Source organism: Oreochromis niloticus, linkage group LG22 (assembly GCF_001858045.2).
Source record: "Oreochromis niloticus isolate F11D_XX linkage group LG22, O_niloticus_UMD_NMBU, whole genome shotgun sequence".
NCBI classification, from domain to species: Eukaryota; Metazoa; Chordata; class Actinopteri; order Cichliformes; family Cichlidae; genus Oreochromis; species Oreochromis niloticus.
In genome coordinates, this window is record NC_031985.2 from 19,656,940 (window position 1) to 19,679,319 (window position 22,380).

Genomic DNA, 22,380 nt, shown 5'->3' on the forward strand with positions numbered 1-22,380 from the left:
GCTACGGTTAAACTAATGCTAACCGTCTCCAATCTTCTCTCTAAACTCTCAGCAAGAAAGAAAGAGAGCATGTTTCCCAAAATGCTGAACAATGACACATGTGGCATGACGCAAGCTGCATTTCAGTACTTAATGTTTAGTCATAGTTTGCGAAGGCCTTTGAGTTTAGCTTCGAATGGCATTTAATGCTGCTTCCTCCACTCAGCCGAGCGGTGTTATTCTGAGCTTCAGAACAGCTGGAGGCAATTTCTGGAAACCTAGAGAAGCTGGTGACCATCTTTTAACCACCTTTTAGAGCTTCAGTCTACAGCTCGCAGTGCTTTTAAACAAAATGGACTGCTAATGACAGAAATCTTTATCTGACCAGGTCCCATGAGTGTTGAGTGTAACCCATGCTAAAAGCACCATTTCTGTTTCATCGCACTCCACTTTACAGTCAGATATTTTATTGTGATATTGGGCATTACTTTAAAACTTAGTGTTGACTTAAAGTTTTGGTTATTTCATGAATTTAGTAACAACTTGTGCGAGCCATCTAAAAAATGTATATCAGTGTGATAAATCTCATTAGCGCGATGAAGCCCGGCAGTAACTGGCACAGCCTCACGTCTGCCAGCCTGAGCTCGAACGCCACACTAATCACCTGCTGATGATGCCTTTGATTTGAGAGTCCTTCTCCATTTGCTGCTGCTTCAGGCGGCGCTCACTGTCTTCCAGGCGGTTCTGATACTGCTGCAGGATCTTGTTGGTCTGCTGTTCCTGCGTCAGAAGTCGCTGCTCGTATTCTTCAAGTTTGCGATGAGACATCTTCAGTCGCTCCTTTAACGAGTGAATTTCTTCTTCGTATTCTCTAACCTGAAAGGATGAATGAAATAATTGCACTTCACTCATGTCATTACTGGTATTCAGAAAAAAAATCCTGAATGATGAGTGATTTTATCCATGGAGACAACACTTTGTTGTTCAGTTCTCTTTTATGCTGAGCAACAAGTGGGATAAATGTGAAGTGGAGTAGTGTTGGGCTTTAATGTGCACCAGTTTCAATCTCTTAAGCACTGCATTGTTTCTAAAATAGGCGCAAGTGTGGGAGTTATTCATTATACAAAATGCTTTCTGCCAGTACCCCTGCATAATTGTGTTAAAGCTCCAATCTGGAGGCAAGAGAAGCATGCATATGTATAAAAATCAACTGCACTCTTTTTATATTTAGCCAATCTTCCATTTGAGGTCATCTCCTTGTGCACCTCTGGGCTGCTTCCAGCGTGGCTGCTATTTTTACAAGTCCTGTTCTGACCATTTGTGCATACGTGTGATTTCACAAGGGAACTCAAACTTGTGCACAGAGCAAATATCAAATTCTGCGTCAGCCTGATTCAACTGATCCACACAGAAATGAAAGATCCTCACACACCAGTTTGTCTTTTTGTTGATTTTCACTGTGTTGTACAATTTGTTCCCCCAGGGCCAATCTGTCAGCGCAGTGTCCTAAACATTATGAGGCATCTGAGGGAGAACATTTGGTCGACGACCTCAGCTGTGACAGGTGCCAGCATACGACAGTCCTCCCGCATGCACTGCCTTTAAAAAAAATTTGCAGTTTTTGTGTTTGTTTGGTTTTTTTTTTAAAAACACAGCAACACAATATTCAGTCATCACCATGCTTTATAAGAAATTTGAATCTCCACAGCTGCTTCTTCTAGATTAAACTTCAGTTAAAGGGTCCTGATCAGACACAATGAAGGAGATCCAACGCACATCGCAGATGCACAAGTGGTCAGAATGTGACAGCAGTGATCAAAGTGATTCATAGCTACACAAGGATGACACCTTTACAGCCCTATAAAAAACTAAGTACATCTTTAAAGCTTCTATAGGAACTAAGAGGGTAAGCAGAGGGCAGGTGCTGCTAATCAAATGCACTTGATTACCTGATCTTCAACAACTGTGAGCTCTTCTAGAAAAGCAGAAGTTTTGGCAGTTTGCTGGTCTGCTGCATTCATAGTTAACACAATGCCACAATCTTCCTCCGAGTGGACATCCCAGCTATTTCACCCCAAGGTCAAACGGCGTAATGCTCAGTGAAATGACAAAAAACCCAAGAGTTACATCTCAGACTCTACAGGCCTCAGTTATCCTGTTAGATGTTAAAGTTTATGACAAAATTTGAAAACGACTGAACAAGTACGGTTTGTTTGGAAGGGTTCCCAGAAGAAAGCCCGTTTTCTCTAAAGAGAATAAACCACAATACTTTCACAGACAGACCAGACCAAAGTGCAGATGTGTGGCCATAATGCCCAGCACCACGTTTTGCAGGAGCCAAACACAACACACCAGCAGAAAACACCTCATACCAGCTGTCAAGTGCGGTGGTGGAAGGGTGATAATTTGTGCTGGTTTGCAGCCACAGAGCCTAAACACATTGCATTAACTGAGTCAACCATGAACTCCTCTGTACACCAAAGTATTCTAGAGTCAAGTATGAGGTTATCTATCTGACAGCTACAGCTTGGCCCACATTGGGTCATGCAGCAGGACAATGATCCCAAACACAGCAAATCTACAACAGCATCAACAGCCAAAAAACTAAAGAATCCAGGTTTGTCAACCTGAATCAACTGAAGCAATGCTGTAAAGAAACAAACAATCTTAAAATGTGTCAAATGACTGAAATGTCAATAATAAAATGACTACAGTGAGCATATGAGTGTGCTTGGTGTTTTCTTCTCTGGGGACACAGTGACCAGCATTTTATTTGTTGTGCATAAAAGCTGGAGTGGTTTTCAAGGCCAAAATGTTGTTTTCAGGATCTGGAAGTCCTTCTGAGTCCTTTAGAAAATGTGTTATGAAACAGTACACACCAGTTGTCATTGTCCAAACAACCTTAAAACTAAGCTTTTATTCCCATAAGCCACACATTGAGCTAGATGTGTACTATAAAAAAATGTGAAAAACAGTCTGATACCCTCGTGTTGATGTTCTCCGGATCAACATTACATCTGATCAATCACATTGTTATGATGTCATATTTTTGCGATTGGGAAAAAAAAATCTGCCATTGTCCATTCAGGAAAAAAATCCAAAAAAGAGGTGGTTAAGGTCAGGGCTAGGGTTACGGGGCTATAGGTAAGGTTAGGGTTATGGGGTTAGGGGGACAATTTGGTGTGACGGTGCTTCCACGTCGCAAAACTATGACATCACTACACTGTGATCAGTCACTTGCAATGTCAAACCTGGACAAGCACTGGTTTTGTCAATGATATTAGATCAAACTCTATCAATCTATCCTTATTAAACTCCACAACACCTTAAATTTTCTTTATTTACCAAATGGAAATGAAGATTAACAAACACCGAACACTTCACAGAAAACTATGATGACCCCAGTTTCACACTTTTAGCTTCCAGTAATCAGAACATGTGAGTTATGTATATCTTTTGAAGAGGTGTAGGGGGAAAAAAACTGCTAACCCTTTCCAGCCGTGACTCATCCATACTCTTTGAGTACTCTTTGAGTTGGCCCTCACGGTCCGGCCGCAGGCTCTCGATGTCAGCAGAGAGATGTGGCATGTTGGACACCCAGGCAACCGTCCGCTCATTCAGGGACGGGGTGTTCAAAGTGGACTGAGAACCCTGAAACAAGCACGTATTGGTCTAAGTAGATTCTGTCCCATGACATTTAACAGTGATTCTTGTGTACATTTTTTTGTCTCTTTTAAAAGGATGTTTTGAAACTTACCTGCTTATTGACGACTGGCTTGAGCAGATGCTGCTGTGGCGGCTGCAGCTGTGACTGCTGAGGCTTCTTGGTGCTTTTTGTGGGCGTGTCTGTTGCCTCCTCTGCGGCTGCCGGCGGGATTTGGTTCTCTTTGGCGGAGCTCGTCTGGTACGGGAGCCCAGGAGCCGGACTGTCTGTCACCGACAGCTGCCCGTCCTGCTGCGTCTGCGCCGTCGGCTGCTGCGTCTGCTGCTGCTGCTGCTGTTGTGGCTGCTGCTGAGCCTGCCGGGATTTGGCTGACTGCCGCTCAAGTTTGTTTCAGAAGAGTTGAGGAGGAGGTTTCTGCTCTGAGGACGGACCTTTGGAGGCGTGGCAGTGGCCGGGGTGTTAATGGACCGCTGGGACTTGAGGTGCTGGGCGGCGATGGATGTCTGGCGGACAGGATGGACTGTGGTCGGAGGCGTGGCCAAAGATGCAGGCGTGCCTGTGCCTGTGGGTGTCTGAGATGTGACGCCCATCAGGTGCTGCTGCTGAAGAGACTCCTAAGAGAAGAGGAGAAATAAAGGCAAATAATTAATAATGCTCACTCAACCTTTCTGACTTATTGAACAGAGGTGCATGTGAAAACACAAAAGCAGCTGATTGGTCATCAGCCTGTCTTTAACCTTTACTTTGCTCTGTATTTAGGAGCATTTGTAATATGCATATAGTCAAACTAACTGCATGCGCCACTCGTGAGGGAGCGTCTTGTGTGATGCTATGCTGCCCCAGAAATTCAAACATGGGTACTTTGATGAGAAGACAGAAAAATGAACAGAGTTAGGGGGCAGTCATTCCAGGCACGGTTGCCTTGTGCCATGCTCGAGCATAACTCTCCCTGCTCCCCCTCAGGCGAGTGCTCACACTGCCCTTAAAGGACTCTCTTTTCCTCTCTCTCTCACATAAGCACACACTTCTGTAAATCAACTTGCAGAGCATAAGCTTCACGATTTTATGCATTTTGTGCCTTAATTCGGAAACACTGGAATACCATCACCTTACATATTTTGTTAACTACTTAAAACAATGTTGTTGTTGTTTTTTTAATAGAAGCAGCTCTCTGTTAACGAAGTGTTAGAGATCTGTGTCGAGGTGTTGATGTGGATCACACTACATGCATACTGAGTCCAACTGAACCGCATCCAAGCCCAACTTTTTAAGCAGGTAACAACATGATTCGCTTCACCATGCGCAGCATGCAGCAATCACATTAGGCACTGAACTATTGGGAGGGTCAAATATGCTCAGGCATGGTATGCATGGAGTACGCCCTTTCAACAACAAGGCAGGATGAGGTCAGATGTAGAACACATATACTGAGTGGCCTTTTATTAGGGTTCAGTCTCACTAGTACTAACATCTGTATTATCCGACAGATGTTAGCACTAGCTCATAACGCTCGGTGATACCACTGAATATGTGTACATTTAGTTTCTATGTTTACTGCTGAGGCCACACTAAATAGAGAAAACTGTTTCTGGCTATATGCTTATATGGATGCTATTATATTGAGGCATAAAGTATATTAAAGACATTTCTCAGTTTACTTCAGTTGAGTATGGCAGCATTAATGGCTACTACCTCAGTGCCACACATATTAATTGAAACCCTGGGTTTCTGGGTTTGGCCCTCAGGTGAGTATATAACCACCAAAAGCTGATGTTTCGTTCTGACACTGGAGACATAAACACACCCGCCCCAGTTAACCCGAGAGGTGTGGATGGTCATGAATAGCCATTTAGTGTTAAAACATCAGACGTATGCATATGAATAAACAGGTAGATGGATAGAACGAAAGGTAATGAATTCATAAAGCACTCTCCTGATTACACCATCTGCATTAATACGCAGGAGGCTTGTGATGTTTGTTCCATTAAAGCCCACGCATCAGGACAGAAATAGCTCAACTACATGACACTGTCATTAAACGCTATCATTTTACACAGATGTCATAGTAAACTTGTCACTGTGATGGATCAACAGCCCCAAAAAGCCAAACAGTTCACTACAAGCCGTTTCATTTACATTTTTGGTAAAATGCGAGAATCTCTAAACTCTATTAAACAAATGGCAGTTTAACTTAATTGCTTTAACTCGAGTTTTCAATCTTACGACACAGACTGATTAATAACTACCCGCGTAGTATCTGCATTTCAACACTTTTTCCTGCCCTATTGACCGACCGCGAGTATCCAGCTCCGTCGAAATGAGGACACACAGCGTGATGGATGTCAAGCGCTCTATAAAGTTCAGCAGAGCAGGCGAGTGAATGATTCTGCTTCAGTGCGTTGTCTGTAGCCTGTCAAGTACCCTTAGGTTTCTGTTGCATTTGCATATCATGCAGCTCAGGAGAGGGCCATTTAAAAAAAACAAAAAAACATTTGAGCTTTATTATGCAATCTGACAACCAGTCTCAACACAGCGAAAACAAAAGTGCAAGGAGGACCTAATGGACTCCAACAGCTAATCTGAATTCAGTGACTCAGTCAAGGTGTTAAACTCACACTAAGAATAAATGGCAAGCCTCTAAGTATGTTAGGCAATTTGGCTGGGAATTACAAAAAAAACAACCAAAACAATACAGATCGTTTTTAACAGAGCTTGGCTGTGATCGTCCTCATCACAACATCCACAAGACGCAGTAGTGATATTTTATATCATATATATAAAAAAAACTGCAACTGTTCGGAATCACCTCCTGTTGCTCTATATTTGCTAGGAAAGTAGGAAATTGGTGAAGCAATTATTCAAACATGTAAATACATATATGGAAATGCAATATATGAGGTAAAAACTGTTATATAATTCTAACGAGCTTAAAAGTCAGTGTTCGGTATGACCATGGTTATTCTTCATGCAGCCTGAACTAATTGACAAAGCTTTATTGTAATTTCTTTAAGTAATCGTCATGAATAGTTCTCCAGGTTTCTTGATGGACATTCACGGCTCTTTTTGGATATCTGCTGCCTTTTATTCTGTTTTATGCCAAGATCCATGACTGACAGTGTGCCATCGTGAGTTTTTCTATCCAGGTATGCTTTTACTGCATTGGCAGTGCATTTGGGATCATGCTGAAAAATAAGGCTGGTTTCCAGATAACATTGCATGTTTATCAATTTTAACCAAATCTGCAACACCACTGGCAGAAATACAGCCTCAAACCATGACAGAGCCTCCACCATGTTTTACAGATGACTGTAGACCCTCGTGGTTGTCACTCTCCTGAGCTCATCCATAAATAATGACGATAACTTGAACCAAAAAAATTACAAATTCTTTACTCAATCAGACCTGTTGTCATTGATTTTCAGTCCAGTTGTATAATTTGGCATACCTCAGTCTTTTCTCCATTTCCTTTCTTTAATAATGGCTTCTTCACAGTCACCCTTCCACCGAAACTATTTCTGATGACGCGTCATTAAACAATAGTTAAACTGAAGGACCAGATACTTCCTGTGTTAGTTCTGTTTGTTTGTTTTTTTACTTTCTAAGGGATTTTTTTTCCTGTTTTTTCAGATACTGTTCATTTGCTGCAAATCATTTTCAGGGCTACCGCTTCGTTTTCTGTCGTCCTTTTGTTCAGTTTCCTCAGATTTTTTTAAGGACACACTGCACATATGCTAAGATATGCCACGTTTACAGCTAATAGCTCTTTGGAAATCACCTTGTTGGTGCAAAAATATTTGACAAATTGAGTTATCTTTGGCATTTTTCATTGATTTAAATACAGAAATGGTGAACAAATGATATTTCTATGAAAACAAATTGACGAAATTGCTAAATACACGATTTAAAATGGGTTTTTTGCTAAGTTGTATGTTGTGTGTAGAAAACACTGGTTTATCCCTTGAGTAAGGTGCCTTTTTATGCCTTAATGATTCATAATTTAGAGTTAAGTGAATAAAAAAAACACTCCTCTGGTTTCTCTTTCACTCATTTTCAGTCTAGTCCTTGTTCCTGACCATTTTCAAAGTCCAAAGAAAGCCTGGTGAAGTACCGTTCAAGACCATTTTTGAGAAAAAATTAAAAAAATAAAAGTCTGGCTCCTTGGAAGCAAAATATAAAGAAACAACATGTTACTCAAGACATTTGCACATTGCTGTTTTACAACACAAAATGATACCAGTTTTAACAAAAATAGCCAGCACAAATGCATTGTTTATATAAATTTTATAATATTTTTTATAATTAATATATTCTTTTAAGAAACAAAGGGGGTGCAGTACTATTTAATGCTTTAAATCTACTCTGACATCTCCAAGGAGAGCAGACGCAAAACATGCATATAAAACAATGAAAACACTGATGACAACAGATAAAGATGGCATGAAAGGAGGAGGTTGCAAAGTGGCTTGCAGATACAACTGTTGTCAGGCTAAAGCAGCTTAAATAGTAAGTCCTCTAAGAGATTTGCTTCATATGAGATCAGAAGAATCCAAAAAGCATCAGATGAGCCACCATATAATCGTTGAAAATTCAAAAAAATCCTCATATTTAAAAATTTCCCAGTCTCATTTTTTTGATGTATAGAAATGGCTGCAAATTCCTAAACAGTTAATGACATACATTTGTTAAATCCCTTGAATTAAAGCCCCAAATCTGCACTTCAATCACGTATTATGGATTATTTAATTTAAAATCCACTGTAGCTGTTTTCAGAAGCAAACTGCAAAAATGTAATCACTGTCCCTATACTTATGGGCCTAACTGTATATGTTTTGCTGTTATTTAAGATAAATGACAAAGTCTTTAAAGCCAAAGAAGCATCAAACTTCCTTATTCTATGTGTCAGGAAAAATTAGATTCCTACCTGAACCTGCAGCGACAGCTGGTGCCAGGCATAGTCATTGCTCTGATTCTGCCGGGTGAAATCATCACTGTAGCTGTGTGAGTGGACGATGCTCGGCTGTACCAGACTGCTCTGTGACCGCAGGGCGGACAAGTCCTCGCTGCGAGAGAAAGCACTGTTGCCAAAGGCCGGTGGGTAGTCGTGATGGCCATTCTCAGGCTCAGGGGCGAGGAGAAGAGGAGGGGGAGGCTGGGCCGACTGAGCCGGGGAGTTCTGGGCGGCCAGATGGAATAGCGGGTTCTGGAAAGACAGGGGGAAGTGCATAGCCGCTGCCGCCTGCTGCTGTTGCTGAGAAATGGATTCGGTCGGGCCCCCTACATGACCCATCTGGCTTATTCTCAGACCAGAGCCCGCTGAACCACTCGGCAAATGCCCGCCCATACGAAGAGGACCGCCGAGGTTCCCAAAGCTGTGGCCGAGACCTGCGATGGAGGCCTGAGAGGAGGTGAGCATGTCTCCCACAGAGTTCAGGTTGGAAATGCTGTTCATACGAGAGTCCTGAAGGTCCATCATGGACACACTTTTGTTTACACTGTGGACCTGAGAGACAGAAGAAAACAATATAGCACCAAAGAGAAGCATAGATACTAATAAATAGCTTTTTTTGTCTCATGGCAAAGAAAATATATGCCTATATGCTGTTTTTAGGATGACCATCTGTCAAGACCTACAGATGGGAAAAACACCTCTGGGACCAATCTGAAGCTCATAGATATGGTTACTAATGTGGACTGTCCCTTTTAAATAACCAACAACCAACCAATTTGTTGTCCGACATGGGACACCACTGACTGTTATCAGGGTCTGAATTTCTTAGACTCTAATAGAATGATTAGTGGTTTGTTGTTTCTCCTGGGTGGTATGAACAAGCGTGGCATCCATGAAAAAGAAAAGATTTTTGAAATTTATCACACATGCAAGGTGACTGACCCACAGTACCTTCGGATCAGGTTCTGTGATGTCCGAGCTGCTCGTGCAGTACGCAGGGCTTGATCGAGCGAGGGGTGGGCGGGTCACATAGAACACTTCCCTCGACGAGCGAAGGTCGCGTTCAGCGTGCCGCCTCATGTTCAGGTTAGACGCGAGGGATTCTACAGCTGACACTCCAGTAGTGGGGGACGGCAAGCGAGAGATGTCTATTGAACTAAAGAAAAAATAAACAGACACTTTACCAAAGAGCTCCATTGAGATATTTCTGCTCATTAGCTTGCATTATCCCATTTGATTGTCAGGTGGCTTTGGCTCAGGTGGTAGAGCAGTTCAGCAGTCCAGCAACTGCAGAGCTGGAAAGTTTTTTTCCTTGATACAAAGGAGGTATTTTAATATTGTAACCCCTGTTTATTGCTTGTATTGATTTAAACTGTTAGATTTTATATATACATATATATGTATATAATCTGAATAATCAGATAAACTATGCCAGCTTATATTTTTTCTAAAGTGTAGCAGTCGAATTTGAAATGAGTTCTAGCACCATAATTTCCACACCCCATCTGAAGTACAAAAAAATAAAATAAAATAAAAACTGTATACGTAGGGAGTATTTCTGGGAAAATTTAGACAAAGTCTTAGTTTTGGATTTTGGTGGCCTGATTTTATTTTCCTAATAGACACTAGAGGCCTTGTAGCAAGTCATGCATTACGACTATGAGAGTACAGTATAGAAAAAAAACAAAACAATTATCTAATCTGACGAATGATTTCTGTCAGTGTGACACCTCTTGGGGTTAACGCTGGCAGGTGTCTCATTCCTGATGTTTCCAGGTGTTTCATCTCTGTCCTCTTAAATTTGCAATGAGCAGATTTTAAATGATTCTCATTCAGCTTCATTTTTACAGTTTTAGTTCTGGTCTCGTCCTTAACAAATAAAACGTTTGGTAAGGTGAATTTAAATGCAGTCGTGGAGGAATTTGGGCCCACTCTTTTTTTTTTTTTTTTACGATGTTGTATTGAAGTTTGCAGGCATTTCTTTATGCACGGCTCTTTTAAGGTCTCATCACAGCATTTCAGTCTGATTAAGGTCTGGATTCTCTTAGAGATTCACTGCTCTGTTTAGTGTTCATTGTTATGTTGCATGACCCAATTTCAATCAAGCTTTAGCTGTCAGACAGATGGTCTCATTTTCAAATCTAGAATATTTTGGTATACAGCCGAGTTCATGGTTAATTCACTGACTGCAAGGTGCCCAGGACATGTGTCCACAGGACAAACCCAAATCATCACCACTCCACTGTCGTGCATAACAGTTGGTATGAGGTTCTTTTTGCAGAGACGCTGTGTTTGGTTTTCTCCAAATGTGGGTCAGTGCATTAAATTCAAACATCTCATTCTGGTCTCATCAGTCAAAAGGACATTTTCTTGTTCTTGTTCAATCTTTTTCTAATTGTACTGTCATGAATTTTAACATTTGACATGCTAACTGAGGCCTGTAGAGACTGAGAAGTAACTTTTTGTTTTGTTCTTTGTGCAGAGAAACTAAAAAAAAAATCTGACTTTTGGGTGAATCTATTAAGACATCCACTCTTGAGAAGTTTCCAGCATTGCGTTTGACACACACCTGAATGCTCCAGACCAACAAACTGTCAACATGTCTACTTTCATAAAGCTGATCACACTATCTTTATCAATCAATCAGGTACCTTTGATTAGTAGCAGCTGGCTGCTACTTACCCTCCTGTGTCAGCAGTAAGGGTGTACTTATTACACAGAGTTGTGTACAAATGTTCTTTTTCACATGAGTGCACTTTGCGTTTAGCAAACACAAAATATGCGCCACAAAATGTAATCACTGTTATTCATGTTAAAGGGCCATTTAAACAGGCGTCATGGCACAACAGTCTCTTGACAATCTGACAGCGCTAACATGAATGAAAGCACACAGGAAAAAAAGCTCAGGCAGGAGAGTCTGGGAACAGATGGTGCCCACATTTACTGATTGATAAAATACTTTAAAAGCCTGAAGAGGTGCATTAGCATTAGCATTAGAGGCTCTTAGAAATATACCCGTGTTGTCCTGAGCTAATAAAACTCTCTTATTATGTATTCTTGGCCTTTTTATGTGTTGTCGCTAATTACACCCTTGTGAAACTGTCTTTATGTGGGTTGAGTGAGCATAATATATATTGTCTTGATAGAGCCACAGCGGGGACTGATCCTGCTGTGGCTTTGTTCCCTTTGGGTGTATGCAAATATATTTTCATGTCCAGAATCGCTGAGAAGAAAAAACACAAACACAAGAAGGTACCTGTTTAAGTCACGCATCATAAGGCTTTGGAAATCAGAGGACATAAGACGATTGAAGGACGGGCGGGAGAAGAGTCTGTCCTTCGGTCGGTCCGGCTGGTGATTTGTCGGCATGTGAAGCTGCGGGTTCCTCAGAGCGACGCTGATGTCGTTCAGCAGTCGAGGCAGGGGTCCAAGTTTGAGTATAGCATCCTGCAGAACGGACAGGTTTTCAAAATCGAGAATAGACCAAAAGCTCAAATGGTTCCAAACAGCAGTTCCCAAACTTGTCTTTTCTATTTTCCCACTGCAGGCTATTTTATTGACCATGTTTTAGCAGCGCTACCAACTGGGAGAAAGATCCAACTGGAGAAAAGATGAAATAAAAAGATAAAGGAATTATTTTGTGTATTGATGAGCTAGGTTTTAATTCATTATACTGCTGGTGAAGGCTTGACAGGGAGTGATTTTAAAAAAAGGGCGCACAGACAGGAAATTGCCATACAAATATCTTAAAGCTATAATAAATATTTATTAGAGATTCAATGAAACTGACTCATATTCTACTTTATTAAACATGCAGCCAGTCTACACATCAGTCTTTTGGGGTTTTTTAATCGTGCGTTCCAGCTTTCATTTATAACTTGCATCCCTTCACTCAGGGGTCTTATTGACGGCTCCATTCAGCTAGCTAACTATCAGGAAATTGAGCATTGCACAATTCCTGACATGTTTATGGATTCAGAGGGCTACCATAGGGCGAGAGGTGGACAGATCACCAGTCTTGTAGGGCTAACACACAAAGATAGACAACAATTCATGCTCATATTCACACATATGGCCAGTTTACTTAACCCCATGCATGTCTGTGGACTGTGGGAGGCAAGTTGGAATTTAATAATAAAACCAATTACATCTCAGTTTTTAGAAAGCTGATTGCTCTCCCGTGTTTGTCAGAAAACTATGGTTCACTTTCCACTAACAACAATTTTCAAACAGACACTAAATGTTTATTTGAACTCATCAAGTTATTCCACCTACCTTGCTAAGCTGGCCCATGACTTCCCACAGTAAGCTGTGGAGCATGGATAACTCTCTTCCGAGGTCAATGTAGCCCTCGAACCCTCCTGCGTTTCCTCCGGTGTCCAAGTTGGAAATCTCATAGAGAAACTGCTGCATGGAGCCCCACTCCATTTCCAGGAACTCATTCATGAAATACATGTATTCCTCCTTGGGTCCAAATCTGCACACACATCACAGGTAACATTTGTAGGACACATGAAGACAAGAGAAGAATTTGGAAACACACTGCGCGCTCTGTCAGCGGATATAAAGCACAAGGTTTGAGCTGTTACAGTTTTATATAAAATACACTCAAAAGGCTTGTTGACTTTCTTGTTGTTCTGTAATTCTGATATTAGTGAGTGTGTTACAGCATGCTGCACCAAATAATGTGCAAATCACTTAACTCTAATGTTTAAATAAATGCAAATGTTGTATTTTATGTTAGCAACATGTGTCAAAAGAGCCAGGACAGGGGCATGTTTACCACTGCATTGCATCACTTTTTCTTATAACTGCACACTGAGCATTTGCTAACCATTTTCCTATTCTTGCTTGATGTAGGAATTCAGCTGCTCAGCAAGTCAGAGCGCCTTTGTAGCATTTTTCATTTTGAAATGCATCAAATGTTCTCAGCGGGTGACGAGTCTGGACTGCAATCGCCGGTTTTGCAACTGGATTCTTGTACTACAGAGCCGTGCTGCTCTAATGCTCTAATACATGCTTAATGTGTTTTGTCATTGTCTTATTGTAAAAAAAAATAAATTAATAATATTCAAACAAACAAAAACTAGACCTTCCCTAAAAAGATTATATCTGAATGGTAGCATGGGTTTGCTCCCAAAAGCTGTATGTAGCATTCAGGAAAGCTTTTACAGAAGTGCACTATTTCACCCCCATACCATCACGGATGCTGGCTTTTTAACTTTATACCAAAACCAAGACTCTCTCTTTTGGCTCCTTTCATAGTTTCCCCAAAAAAGTTTTTAATCAGACCACATGACAGTTTTCTTCTTTGTATCATTTTGGGTTTTTCCTTTAATTGGTGCAGTTAATGACGGGTTAACACACCTCAACATGTGTATCAATAAAGACGTGGTTTAACGACCATTGCAATTGGTTCTGAGTTTTTCCGAGCGTAGCTCCAGTAAGTAAACTGATGCACACTCATTCATTTTGTTCTGGAAGTGGGCCGGAAACAAGACGGCAACCCCTCGCTTCAGAAAAGAGAAAAAAGGGTTACCCTTAATAGGCAACCAAGGGGGAAAGAGCTAACATGCATTTGTGGATGCATAGATGTTTATTGCAGGGGTATCAAACATAAGGCCCCAGGGCCAGAATTGGCCCAGCAAAGACTGCAATCCAGCCCACTGGGCACCTATGGAAAATGTAAAGGAAAGCATAAATTTTGGACTTTTAAATGTATTTTAATAGGTTTTACATCTTTATCCACTGATAGAGACCCCACGGTCTCAGAGTGATTTAGTAGAAAAATAAATGAGAGAAAAGTCCCGAAATTAAAATTAAAAATTTCCTGGGGGTTTTTTGTTTTGTTTTTTACAGTGTGTCCTCATTTTAAAAAAGGGATTTTTAAATGTTGTTTCATAATTATAGGGCAGTCTGGAGAATTAACTACTAGAGCTTTTCCTGTAATTTTTCACATTTATTTCTTACATTTTAAGCCCAAAGAGGCATGCCGATTTATTTTTATTTACTACAGCAGGATCTCGTTATCGTGTAGAAAAACTGAGATGTGCTGTTGAAATTGCAGTGCTTGTTCTTATACCAAGATATATCAGGGATTAAATCTGTAGTTAAATTTCATTACACTGACAGAAAGGGGAGTTTTACTGGTCTTGCATGAAAGTGCGCTGTATGTGGCACACGATGTAAAATGAATTTGACATCCCTGGTTGTGGAGTGTGGTGACAGAATCACACAATTTTTAATGTTGTATTAGTTGGTAACCTTAAACCTCACAGAAGATTTCCCTCGTTTCTCTGAACCTTTTAAAACATTTTATACAGTAGACATATTAAGATGTCTAAGTTCACCTGGGGTTTGATTAGGTGTGTAATTTGGTTTGTTGTTTTGAACATTTTTATGATGATCCCTCGCTGTTTACTTGCTGAACTTTATTTCCATGCTCAGAGTGAAGAACGTGCTAACGGCTACAGCCAAACTGTAACGACACCTGGCTGCTTATAGCGTGTGGCTGTGAGTGTGTGAGCGACTATTTGCCTGCTGTGCTTTGTTGTGCATCCATGAAACAGGCAGGCTCGTAATATGACGTACGTAAGGCTGACCAGTCAGGACCGAGCGTACTGAAAATCAGGCGATTTGCGGCTCAAGCAGTGTATCTTCAGTTCTTATACTTATTAAAATTTGATGCCAGCAACATGGTTTAAACAAAGCTGGATCAGAATACTTTTGTAATAAGATACAAAGTAAAATCATTTAACAGTAGTGTTTGTTGAGTTAAAATAAGAATGTAGGTATTTAAAGACATTAATGAAGGCAAAGCAGCTAAAGCTAACGCTATCCAGAGCGTTAGCTTTAGCTAAGGCAGCCACAAGCTAGCACCCTCGGTATGAGCAAAGGATCAAAGCAGTTTTGAGGAAAATTATGGAGGCAAGTGAGGAGGAGAAAAGGGTGGCTTTTATTGTTATATAAATCTGTTGCACACACACTTTAAAAACTTATAACAGGAAACCTAGTGTGCACTTTAAGAGACTCCAAATTAATGGCCTTGGGAATACTAGCATGACTGCTCAACTGCACCTTTCTGATCAAGTTCACCTGAAAATATTTGTACTGGATTAGTTCATAACTAAGGTCTCTTCAAAGATACTCTTTTATTTAAAATGTGACTGGTTACTTTTGATGTTTTATTATATGTACGTGTGGAATTAAAAACTCAGAGTACGACTGGAAGAAATTACTTTCATTATCTCAGTGCCACCACAGTGAGTCCCTTTTATCAGAGTGTTGTTTTGATTTTTTTTCTGTAACTTGTTTGACAAAAAAAGTGCCCATCCACAAGGTTAAGTTTAATCAGTTAATTGTTTCAGGTCTGTAACTGTTAAAAGGGATAATTAAGAATAAGCCTGAGTTTCATCTTAAAAGTTATTTTTGGTATAACAGGTGTGACCTTGAGAGCACATCCTAAAAAGTTCTTTAAAGCCGTCAAATAAATTACCACCGTGTGCGATTTTGATGTCTTAATCACAGGGGCCTAGTTACGCCAGGGGAATTCGTTATGATGTTCAAGACAATTCTTTGAGTGCAGAGCGGTGGCTCAGAGTTCAACGTCGGTGAGTAACAGCTTATAACCTGGCAGTCAAAACTGCAAATCTCTATTTGCGTGATGTCAGTCTGTGACATCCATCCCACCTAGCACAAGTGTCAGACGCCTGCAGATTTAAAACTGAACTGAATCAAATGAGTGTAACGTCACAGCTGGCGTAAGAGGGCAGGCGAAGACAGACACTCACTTGCTGAAGCTGGCCAGGTTCTGCATCACCTTGGCTATGAGCGTGAGCGTGCGGGACGTGCGTTCAGCGGGATACTCCTGCATTAAGTTGAACAGGGAGGGCGACATGATGGCTGGGCACATGAAGCGAAGAAACAGGGAGGAGCTGATGAGGCTGTCAGCGAGATCCTCTCTTCCGCGCTCAGCACATCTGGCTCTCCATGAGGCAAAAACTTCTTTCAGCTCCCGGGGAAATATGCTGAAACAAGAACATGATTTTATTTCCCGCTGTCAGGGAGAACAGCAAGACAAAATGCTATAGCTTATGCGAAACCCTCAGGAATTCAAGGTCAGGAGATATACAGAAACATACAGAACATACAGAAAAGAGCAGTTTTCCTTGCTCAAAACAATATATTTGTTCAGGGTTTATTTTAATAAATCAGTTTCTTTTCCTCAGATTAATAATGTTTAATATCCTTTTTAACTGACTTTCAAGGAAAGTGAGAACATGACACATCTGGGCAAAATGGACGGCAGACTGAAAGTTTCAGTCCTCTGTTCCTTTCAGGCAGTTATGCACATACACAGAGCTTTCTGAGGGCACCAAACTGACCAGAGAGAGTTGATAATCTTGCAGAGTAGGAGCTCGCAGCACATTCGAAGGTTGGCTTGATGGTCAGCGAGGACTGATGGTGGGACACGCATGGGGTCCACCTCGCAGTTCTCCTCAGACTCATATAAGGCTCGAATAAAGTCACCTACAAAATGTAGATTACATTGTCTTTACCTTTATAGGAAAAAAAAACCTATATACAAAAAGAAGCTGCAATGACAACTGAACCAGCACACAACTGCACCATTTTTTTCTTTTCCCTAGAAAATGGTGCAACTAAAGTAAATAAATGTAAAATGGTGAATATAAAACTGCTTTAATAATGGCTGAATCTTAAAGACATAAATATAAAATATGCATAGTTTTTACTTTACAGATTGTTTTATAATTGCAGAGGAGTATTTCAAGGATTAATAAAAGTGGTGCTGCACGCGCACACAGAGAGATGCACAGCTCCTCATTCTTCCTCTAATGAGCAAAAAAAAAAAATCAGCAAAGATAGAAACATGTTAAGATTTAAATAATCAAAAATAGGATAAAAGTGGACATCTCTAAATGTGTTTGATTTTAGCTAGTTTTATAACTAACTAGACTTGCATCAGTTACACTTGTCTTAAACCGGACACGCCATTCATTTGTATTTGTATTTTGAGATGTAAGCTAACAAAAAAGACATTTGCATTTAATGTTGCGCCACAGAAATCCTATTAAAATATAATTTGTCTTTGCTGATGTGACAGACTATTTTTCTTAGAGCCTGCATTTCTGAAATTGAGCCACGACAATCGGGAGTAATTGTGCATGTCACAAAAACAAGCACAACATCAAACAATGGCACAATCAGTTACACTAAATGCCAGATGCTGCTTATGCATGAACTTGGCCTATTTTAGTAAAAGGTAAAAAGGTATTTACTTAGAGCTTCAAGCACACATACCTTCATTCAGTCAGCAGGGCACTGATAAACGCAGTGAAGCACAGCCTTACCTATAGCCTCCTTGAGGTATCTGTGACCTATCAGTTTGAGGTACTCTTCCACGGCCTTTGTAGCGAGTGTGTTTTCCCGAAAGATTAAGTGCTCTCGGTCCATGAATCGATCCACCTCACACATCGCCATGTCTGACAGGAACTCCTGAGAAGAGATTACACTTACAGTACAGCTGAGTACACATACAGTTAAGTCTATAAGACACTTTTGTAGTTTTGCCTCCGTACACCACCACAGCAGATCTGAAATCAAACAATCGTACTGTGCAAGCATTGACCATTAAGCTTTAATTCAAGGAGTTTAACAAAAGTATTGCTTGTCAATTAATGATCTAATTACTTTTTAGTCTCTGAAAATGCCTCATATGCCAATCAGGCATAACATTATGACCACCTGCCTAATATTGTGTTGGTCCCTATTTTACTGTCAAAACTGCCTTAACCCATTGAAGCATGGATTTCGCTAGACCCCTAAAGGTGTGCTGTGATATCTGGCACCAAGATATTAGCAACAGATCCTTTCAGTCCTTTAGGTTGCGAGATGAGGCCTCCATGGATTGTCCTTGTTTCTCCAGCACACACCCACAGATCTTGGATCTTTTGAGGCTAAGTCAACACCTCAAACCATTCCTGAACCATTGTTCCTTTGTGGCAGGGTGCATTATCCTACTGAAAGAGCCATCAATAAATACCGTTTCCTTGAAAGAGTGTACATGGTCTGCAACAATGCTTAGGTAGGCGGTACATCCACATGGATGGGACGACCCAAGGTTTTCCACCAGAACATTGCCCAAAGCATCACATTGCTTCAACTGGCCAGGTAAAAGAGCACACGTACCCGGTCATACACATGAGGTGAAAGAACACATGATTCATCAGACCAGGGCATGTTCTTCCATTGCTCTGTGGTCGAGTTCTGATGCTCACATCCCCATTGTTGGTGTTTCAACAGTGGACAGGGGTCAGCATGGGTACCCTGACTGGTCTGTGGTTATACAGTGTATCCTAGAAATGTATTATCAGAGCCAACATTAACATTACAAATAATTGACCCTTGGCTGCCCATGAACCTGCTGCTGGTTCATCACTGTTCTTTCTTGGCCCACTTCTGTAGATATTGACCACCGCACACTAGGAACACCTCACAAGTGCTGCAGCTGTGGAGATGCTCTGACCCACTCATCTAGCCAAAACAGTTTGGCCACAGTTTGTCAAACTTGCTCAAATCCTTATGCTTGCTCATTTTTCCAGCTTCTAACACATCAATGTAAAGTACAAAATAATCACTTGCTCTCCGATATATCACACTCACTAATGGGTGCAAAGATGAAGACATAATTGGTGTTATTCATTTCACCTGTCAGTAGTCATAACAGTATGCACGATTGGTGTATAAATATATGAGAAAAAATATCTGTAATTCCTAAATTGTTCATTTAAATCTTTTTATAAAATCCCTTGAATTAAAGCTCAAAGTCTGCAGTCTTGATTGTTGATTGATTTAAAATCCACTGAGCTGGTCTACAGAGGCAAAAACACAATAAAATGTGCCATTGTCCAGAAACCTTTGGACCTAACCGAACCTCTGTAAAATTCTTGCAAATTAAAAATACAAATCAAACAGAAAAGAGGGAGACAAGAACATAAATTATTTAAGATACACCAACAAGCCGTAATTTGACCTCTCTTTACCTTTGTCTTCCCCGTGCTTTGAAGGATGTGCACCAGTGCAAATGCCACCTCCTCTTTGCTCTTCACACTCAACAGAGGCTCCAGAACCCCACACAGTGTTCGGTAGTTGTTGGTAATGTACTCCGCAAACTCCTTGTACAGCTCCATCGGGAGGATGTTCATTGTCTGGTAGCGAGACTTGATACGTAGTGAGGCGTTGATAACTTTGGTACTTCCAACACCGCCGCTTTTGGCCAGAACACTGGACTGAATCACCGGGTACCACTGCTCGACGAACTGCCTGCCGGTGATGCTGGATATGGGGATGCTAACAAGGCCAATGTATGTGCTTTTTTCCTAGATTTTTAAGAAAAAACATGTTTATTTCACGTATTTATTGCAAATGTTTAGGCGAAAAGCATTAAAAATGACTTCACGAGACACTTTCGTTACCTTGCGTCTTTTTTTGTCCGTTTCCTTGTAGAGGTGCAAACGAAGGCTACGAATGGTAGGCAAATTGTTAAATTCAAAATGCTCGCCCCAGAAGACGGTGTCGGTGCGGGGCTTGCTGGTGGTGCGTGCGTACAGCATGTCATCCAGACACAGCTCACAATAATAGCGTTTCTTAGCTGGAAGGTCTCGTGCTTCGATGATCCACAACTTGAGGACATTATCCACCCGTCTGCTGTTATCCTGAAAATGAAACGAGGAGTTCTGTTACTGCATTATAACAGTCCTTACTTAAAACTGTCTCATAATGTTGCAATGTAGTTGATCCTTTTCAGTGAGAGTGTAATACTAGGATGAAATATAATCTGTTCTACTGAATCTACCTTGTTGGGCTTGACAGCTCGTTGCAGATTTTCGATCCATTTGTCTCTTTCTGAAGCTGAACGGCAGGCAAAACATTTTGTCCCTGAACTAGTCGTTACCTGTGGATAAAACATATCACTTTTTGGCGTTCATGATCAAGAAAGATTCCTTATAAAACTATAGTTAACAATGATTTTTATTTTTGATCATCTTTAGTGTTTTTCAATTAACTTAGTTAAGCTCATAGGACTTTTTGTTGGAATCTGTAACAGTACTTGTCATCGAGAAAGGGGCAAAAAACATTTTCAAGGCCACCAGTTGGGCACCCTCTTTCACTGGTGTTCCACTGACAGCGCCATGACACCACCAGAAAGCTCAACTGCAATACCTGGCACCCCAGGTATATGCCCGTTCTGCTTTTACCCCCCATGGCAGACATTTTTTAGCCCAGTTAGAGTCTTTCCTCTTCTTCCAAAGCCTTTTGCTGCTTTGCTCAGTCGCCTCTGAGTGACTTGATAACTTGTTGGAAGGCCTGTCCTTGATCCCCCTCATGCTCTTCAGGAAACTGGCTCACCTCATGGCCAGAGTTCCTCTGCATCCCACCTCTACAGGGGACACCTGAGTACGCCAGCTGTGTTGTTCTGCCTAGTTACCTCTCAGTGTTTCAGGTTTTTAGCCACATTTCTACACTAAGATTAGCCCAAAGTACATAAAAGTCTCTGCATGCGCACACACTGAGCTCTGCAACATCACAAATGGACTTTTGTGTCATTTTCTTATATTGTTGTTTTTTTTTACTTCTCTCTAGTAACAGTTTTATTACATAACAAACTGAAATAAAGACAAATATGTCAATCAGGTGTCCCTAATCCTAATTTGGGATTTTGCAAAAACTGCCTATATTTGGCTTTTTAACACATAGCTGCACCCCCACATGGTCTTACTTGCACATTATTAGCAGCTTTATAAACATGTAGAGCGGCCAAGACCATAAGGTAAATAATTTGTGTTCAGGTTCTACATGAAGGTCAGCTGCTATACTCTGATTTCAGGTTTATACGTCTATAATAAAGCAGTCTTTTCTCTGAGTACATTCTGCTGTCTAAGCTGAGGTCTAACATCTAAGCTGTCTAAATTATCCATGAACAGATGCTACATCTTACACAGTCTCCATCAGTTTCTAATAGTAGAGTTAGCCCTCGTATCAAAACATATCGATTCTCCAGCAGCTGAACTGGCATGCCGTTGATGGAGAGAAAAACTTGCGCAGATCTGATCATTTCTGACTCACTAATTTGCGCTGCTCTTACATCATATATCACATCGGGTCACTTGTGAAATGTATTTGCTGCCCATGCTTATAGATCACTTGCAGAACTTTACACTCCATTGGCACATTTTTGCAGCCTCGAGGTACTTAGTCCAGTTGGTAAATCTGGTCCTGTGTCTTCAAATTACTTCTTTTGTTTTTGTGCTTTTTGTTAACTCTGAACAGACCAAACTCTATCGATTCTCAGTTTCCAATTTTATATAATTAACTCAATTATTAAAGCACTAATTCCATAAACCACTGGGTCACCTCATTTATTTTTCAAGAGAGGTGTGAAGTGGCTTTGTAGTGGCACCTGAAGTGCGACATAAATACAGTGAGATAAAACAAATCCAGTAGCAGGGAGGTGAAACCACGGACAGGGAAAAGGTTAAACAACCGCAACGCACCTCAAAGCAGTACTCTTGTCCTAAAATGCTAGAATGGACAGGTTTGATTATGGCGTCTTCATCCAAAACTAGGTCCAAAGCCTCTGCGGCACTGCTAGGAGAAAGGAGGGACTCATGGGAGTGGGATTCTTTGAAGCTCTGCATCAAGCGAGTCCTAGAGAAGAAGAGGAAGATATTGACTTACTTTCAGAATTCAGATGTGATTATGGTGGTGT

General features: G+C 40.9%; 1 protein-coding gene across 7 annotated transcripts in view; it reads right to left on the minus strand.

Moving 5' to 3' along the window:
* The window catches only part of syngap1a (synaptic Ras GTPase activating protein 1a), a 56,774-nt gene that overhangs the window by 12,105 nt on the left and 22,289 nt on the right, over positions 1-22,380 (minus strand). For 3 of the 7 annotated variants that reach the window (XM_025902172.1, XM_025902175.1, XM_025902174.1), the window contains 12 exons: positions 22,166-22,319; positions 20,467-20,565; positions 20,087-20,347; positions 19,655-19,990; positions 17,963-18,107; positions 16,976-17,120; positions 16,382-16,618; positions 12,867-13,068; positions 11,848-12,038; positions 9,534-9,747; positions 8,565-9,143; positions 3,775-4,257 (listed from right to left, as the gene is read on the minus strand). In XM_025902172.1, coding sequence (XP_025757957.1) covers positions 3,913-4,257; positions 8,565-9,143; positions 9,534-9,747; positions 11,848-12,038; positions 12,867-13,068; positions 16,382-16,618; positions 16,976-17,120; positions 17,963-18,107; positions 19,655-19,990; positions 20,087-20,347; positions 20,467-20,565; positions 22,166-22,319 — 2,908 coding nt within the window. In that variant the 3' untranslated portion in view covers positions 3,775-3,912. Of the gene's footprint in view, positions 1-643; positions 856-3,468; positions 3,631-3,736; positions 4,258-8,564; positions 9,144-9,533; positions 9,748-11,847; positions 12,039-12,866; positions 13,069-16,381; positions 16,619-16,975; positions 17,121-17,962; positions 18,108-19,654; positions 19,991-20,086; positions 20,348-20,466; positions 20,566-22,165; positions 22,320-22,380 lie in introns of those variants that run through there. The other 4 variants (XM_025902176.1, XM_025902173.1, XM_019351017.2 and 1 more) reach the window with 4 other exon arrangements.